The 6,060-nt window shown below is 56.4% G+C and overlaps 1 protein-coding gene across 1 annotated transcript in view; it reads right to left on the reverse strand.

Moving 5' to 3' along the window:
- The window catches only part of TENM4 (teneurin transmembrane protein 4), a 380,776-nt gene extending 375,328 nt beyond the window's left edge, over window positions 1-5,448 (reverse strand). The window contains exons 1-2 of the mRNA XM_077767572.1: window positions 5,211-5,448; window positions 426-695 (exon numbers count right to left, since the gene is read on the reverse strand). Coding sequence (XP_077623698.1) covers window positions 426-695; window positions 5,211-5,433 — 493 coding nt within the window. The 5' untranslated portion in view covers window positions 5,434-5,448. The remainder of the gene's footprint in view (window positions 1-425; window positions 696-5,210) is intronic.
- Window positions 5,449-6,060: the final 612 nt, after the last annotated feature.

A 6,060-nucleotide genomic window follows, 5' to 3' on the forward strand; every position in this document is an offset into this window, starting at 1 on the left:
CCCCCGGGGGGTGCCCCCCCCCCTCCCACCAGGACTGCTGAGCACCTGGAGGCTGGAGACTGAGTGGGATTCAGGTGGGACCAGACACCGCTGATGCGACGGAGAGCCAACTGCTGGGGACTCGTTGCCACTGCTGCCCCCGCCCCCACCACAGGGACCTTGCAAATAATAACCCTGTGCCTTAGGCACCCCCCCCCATCTGAAAACCTGAAAATAAAGAGCAGTGACACAATCTCTGGTGTGTCACCAGCGGGTGGGTGTTTCATGTGACCGTGCAAGAGGCTCTGACTTCTGACCACTGAGAGCAAGACAATTTTTCACCAACTTTCCCGGAGCCCCAAGCGATGGAACAGGAAAGCGACACTGTAATTAAAACCCTGGCCCCGAAACAGGGGCGCCCGGCACAGGCCAGGCGGGCCACTCACCGGTCTCGGTGTTCTCGTGCTCAGTGTCGGTGAGCGTGAGGTTGGAGTTGGCCCGGCTGGACAAGCAGGAGCTGCGCCCCGACCGCGTGCTCCGGCCCCACAGCCGCACGGGGTGCTCAGGGGACAGCATGGTGTCGGCCTCCACGTCCGCATCAGAGCTGGCCCCCATGGAGTAGCCGCAGTGCGGGAGACCTATGTCCGTCCGGTACAGGGTGCCGTGGGGGGGCGTCACCTCTCCCAGCCCCAGCTCGCGCAGGGTGAAGTTGGCGCCTGGGAGGAAGCACACGTGAGCTCGGCTAGGGTCTCCTGAGCGGGCTCTCCCCACCAGAAACCGGGTCCCCCACTCCAGGATTCACCGGTGTTCCATGCCCACGCCCCTCTGCCGAAATGGCTCCTTCTGCCCCTCCCCCGTCAGCCCAACTCCTCCACATCCTTTCAGGCCCGAGGCACATGGCACCTCCTTTGTGAGGTCTCCCCAGATGACTACACCCTGTGCAGAAGTCCCTGATTCTTGCCGTACCCAAGCGCCTTCTCAGAGTCCTTGGCCCCTGTCATCCACCCCAGTAGAATCAAGGGCCTGACCCGTCTGCCGTGATGACCTCAGCAGGGGCAGGGGCCCTCTCACATTCATCCCTAAATCCCTGTGCTTAGAACAAAATGCAGGACTCAGCAGGGGCTCAGTAGATGTTAAATTGAGGCTTCGTCTCCTCTTCTGATCCAGAAAGGAGCACTGCTGAGCAGAGGGGATGCCTGGGGATGTGATGCAGATGGCTGCCCCGGGACCAGAAGGTTCTTTCTGGCCAAGTCAGGAAATCCTGGAGCGTGGCAGTGAGGATGGTGACGGGCAGAGAAAAGTGGGCCCCATGCAACGCGGTGGGCTTGGCCTTGAGCTTGGCATGCCAGGCGGGGCCGGGACCGTGGCGGGAACCTGCAGGCTTTGGAGTAAGCCAGCGAGCCAGGCACACAGCCAGGGCTGGACTGCTGAGAGGTCCTGAGGGCTCGGGAAGGCCCGGAAACGTCCGGGACTGAGGCCGGTGAAGACGTGGGTGAGGCGCGTCCACTGGGGGATTGGTATGTGAGTACCAAAGGGAGTGCTGACGTCCACGGAAAACACAGCCTCCACGTTACACCTGAATGCTCACTCAACGTCTGTTCGAGGACGGCCTCCTCGATATTTCTAATATTCCTGTGAGTGTTTGAGGGATGGGTCTCAAAAAAGAGAGGGTGGACAGAGGCAGTAAGGGTCCTATCCCAATTAAACCCCTCCTCTGGGAAATGGCTTTATAATCAGGTAGCTCCCACTTTTAAGCCAATTCTAACTGGCCGTGGGCCTTTACAGACACACAGCAATGCGTAGGGCGTGGCGCCGGGCTGTACGGACAAGTGCGAGAGATCCAACCGGGTGCATGATTACAGGTGGGAGTCCAAAGTGGGGAGATCCACAGAGAATGCTCTGGGAACGCACAGGCAGAGGGTAGGAGCTCAGAGGACAGGTTTGCAGATGACAGTGACCTTGGAGAATAAAGACTGGAGGATAGATGCCTGAGCTTTGAAGGATTCCTGCAGTCAGGGCCAGGGCCGGCCGGGAGCGCCTGCAGAGGCCAGGACCTGCCAGAGACTAGGAGGGGAGCCAGCAGGGAGAGCTCCTACCACAGTCGTGTGCGTCACTCTGCAAAGAAGCCCCGTGCCCCCGAGCATCCCCGTCAGCTCTGGGCCAGCGCCTCTGCCCTGGTGCCGGGTGCGTGTTCAGTAAACGTTTTAAGAAAATGGGAAGACACACTCTGGCAATACTTTGGAGGATGGATAAAGAGATGGAAGGAATGGCGAAGCAGGGACCGGGGGGCCACTGTGGAGATAAGGGCTGCAGTGGGAGCCCCAATCCTGTTGCTCAGGTGGTTCATACTGCTTCAGCCTTAATTTGAAGTGAAAGTCATGAGATAGTTCTATACTGGCTGGCAACTGATGCCCGGGACCACCCAGCGCCCCGGCCTCTGCTCTGTCTATTCCAGCCCCCTCCCTAAAAACACCCCCACCCCCATCCCCTCATAATGTGGCACAGCAGGGACCCCTGGGTTCTGCTCCCTGGCCAGGCAGACATTCTGGCTGGTCGGGGTATGGGTCAGACCGATGTTAAATATTCTGAGTATCTCCTACGTGCCATTCTCCAATCTGCCCTCCCCCTGTGCTCGCCTTCTAAGTAGAAGAAACTCCACACTGGAGACCAAATCCCCTGTCTGCTTCCCATCCTCTCTGCACACCATCCTCCCTGCCTGCCCCATTCACCTCTCTCTGCTATCCCTTCTCCACACCTGTCTTGCCCCCTACCTCCGCACCAGCTCATGTTCCTGCCCTGACGGGCTGGACCTCTCAAGCAAAGCCCAGAAGAATGCATCAGAAGAATGTGAGATAAACAGCCCAGGCTGCGTCAGTTTCCATGTGGCTTGCCCTACATACCCTTTTAAGCAGCCAGACGCTGCGTGAATATGAGTGAGTAGAGAGATCTGTGGACTGAGAAACGCAAGGTGAGGGCTGCCTCCTAGGGCTCAGTGATCCCTTGGAGCCATCGGCCCCTCTCAGCTGTGAGCTTAGGAGATCTACTTCACCAAATGTGGGAGGTCCTTATGATCTGCTTGTTTTACGTCCTTTTGGCCTCTTTCATAAGGATCTCACTATACACAGGCTGACCTATCACCCTGCTCAACATCTAGTTGTGTGATTGTGGGCTGCCGCAGTCATGTAAGCCTCAACGTTCTTGTCTTTAAAGTGGGGGGTGATAATCTATGACCCACTACCCTCACAGGATTTTTAAGGATCTAGGGAGGTAATGGGTAGGATTACTCTGTTATAAGATGGGAATGATTCCTATTTTAAAAAAATTTTTAAATGTGTGTTTTTTTTGTTTATGTTTTTTTTTTTGTTTTTTTTTTTGTTTTTTTTGAGAGAGAGAGAGAGACCATGAGCAGGGGAGGGGCAGAGAGAGAGGGAGACCTAGAATCTGAAGCAGGATTCCAGGCTCTGAGCTGTCAGCACAGAGCCTGATGTGGGGCTCGAACTCACAGACCATGAGATCATGAGTTGAGCCAAAGTCAGACGCTTGGACTGAGCTCCCCAGGCACCTGATTCTTATTTTTTATAAGGACAAGAGGGGCTCCTCTCTGCAGCATCCTGTGCTAGGGTGGCATCCAGGCCAAGCTGGGCCAGGCAGGGCTCACTGGGCTCTATCAGGCACGGGCAGGACAGAGCTGGAAGAAAGCTTTGATCCCCTTCGTCCCTTCTCCTCGCTGAGACCCAGAGAAGGCAATTAGTGGGAGGCAGCATCCATGAGGCATCTGCTCCATGCCAGGCACTGTGTCAAGTGCTTTATTTACAATCCTCATTAATCTTCATGACCATCCTAAGGGTAGAAGGCATCCCTGTTAACCTCATTTTCAGGTGAAGAAGCTGAGGGCAATAAAAAAGACAGATCCAGAATTCAAATCCAGATGGGTCAGTTGCCAGAGTCTGAATTTTTAACCACGAGCTGGAAAAGAGCTTGTGGAAAAGTGGACCTTCCTCGTTTGAGCCTGAGAGGCAGCATTATGCACAGGCCAGCTTTCATGTGCAGTCAGGCCCGTGGGAGAGGCCAGGTGGGTGTCTGGCTGTAGGAGGGTAGAGATGTGTGAGACCAGCTCCTCTGACCTCGGTGGTCTGGGGCAAATGATTCAGCTCGGGCTGTCGTAAGGATTAGATAACGCTGCCCAAATGTATATAAACCACACAGCATGCTGCCTGGCTCACCCTCCTGTGGGAGGGAAGCAGGTGGGGCAGAATCAGTGACTGGTAGCAGCCTGTTGGGCGTCACAGAAGGCTCAGGGGTCTGCAGGCAGAAAAACAGGAATCACTGCAGCAACAGGGTAGGGAACAAATGTGGCAAATGTGGGAATAATGAGTAGGTCTGAGGACTGGAGCATGGATGGCATGGTGTGGAGAGTTAGGGAACAAAATATGCCAGGAAGAAAACAGATTTGGGGCAAGTCCCTTATGCCAGGTTAAGGAGCTCAGGTTAGGGACAAGGGGGAAACATTCCCGACTTCACTCCAGCTGCAGTGCAGAGAGTGGCTCAGAGGGGGCACCTCTGGGTGAAGGGGGCTGCAGTCAACCCTCCTGGAGAAAGGTTGTCAGTGGCCGTGGCCGGAAGTGGGACAGCAGCAGAGTGGGTGAAGAAGTGGGATGGATTTGAAAGTTACTTTGGAGTTGGATGGACCGGCTTTGGTGACCAGTGTATGCAGAAAGTGAAGGAGAGGAGTCAGGTGCCAGAATGTTCTCCAAATTACCAAGATCTTAGGTCTATCTCAGGAACAACACTTCGATAGATCAGGACAATGCTCGAGGCAAAAAAAGGTAATCTGTCTGTTGAATGGATACATACATGACAAGTACTAAAACGGATAACTGACTTATTCTTCACTTGATGTTAGCATGCTTACACTTACGACATGCCACTTCAGGGCACAATTCAGTGCAGCCCATCTAACAGATGCGGACTGAGGCCTCGAGGAGAGCCGGTGGCGTTTCTGAACGCAACCCCAGTTAGTCTGACTCGGAGCCCAGCTCCTAACCACCACGGACTGGGTGACCATGGAGATGAACAAACTAAGCTGAATTACAAGCAGGCTCTGACCAGATCCGGGAGCCAGAATAGCCGAGGCCTGGCGTCGATCTGCGTCTGGCCAGCTGTCTGCTCACCGGCGCACGCACGCACGCAGGTGCACACCTGCGTCCAGCCCCGCCCCCCGCCGCCCTCACCTGCGCGGCAGAACTCCTCGGCCTCCTGCGGCACCATGTCCTTGACTCGGCCGCCATAGGCCAGGCGGGCGTCCTGGTCGTAGGCCTTCAGGGTCTCGCTGGAACTGTAGGACTTCTGTGGAGCCTTGCCCTCCTCGCTGTCCGCGGACGAGCTGGTGTAGCGGCGCTCGGCGTCGCGGCGCCGGGTCAGCGAGCGGTACGGCTTCCTCTCCTTCACGTCCATGGCCGCCGGCCCGCGCTCCTCCACATCCACGAACAGGGTCCTCGCCGCACTCAGGGCTGAGTGGTCTGCGGCCGGGAGACCAAAGACAGGGCGTGAGCGCGGGCCCCAGGAGGCAAAGGCAGTACCGAATCCATTCCGGACTTGGATTCGCCCTGCAATGCTGTGGACCCGGGACTTCAGACTTGGAGAGGGGAGGGCCCGGCTCCACAGCCACACAGATATTAGTAGCAGAGGGAGCCTTGCACCGGGCCCTCTGAGATGAACCCTGTCCCTTTCTGCTACTCTGCCTGTCCGCCAGGAAGAGGCTTCAGCCTCTCCTTCACTGATGGGTATCAAGGAAGTTGAGAACAAAGACCAGTGGGCACGGATTTCAGTAATCCCCCTAGATAGGAATCATGTGTCTGTTCCCATCACATCCCCAGCTGGGATAGGGCCTGACACGGAGCTGGGGCTCCTTAAGAATTTGTGAAACAGGGCTCCTGGGTGGCTCGGTTGGTTAAGCCTTGGACTTCAGCTCAGGTCTTAATCTCAGGGTGGATTCCAGCCCCGCACTGGGCTCTGTGCTGTCAGCATAGAGCCTGCTTCAGATCCTCTGTCTCCCTTCCTCTCTCTCTCTGCCCCTCCCCC

This window comes from Crocuta crocuta, unplaced genomic scaffold, assembly GCF_008692635.1.
Source record: "Crocuta crocuta isolate KB4526 unplaced genomic scaffold, BGI_CrCroc_1.0 scaffold561, whole genome shotgun sequence".
Lineage (NCBI taxonomy): Eukaryota > Metazoa > Chordata > Mammalia > Carnivora > Hyaenidae > Crocuta > Crocuta crocuta.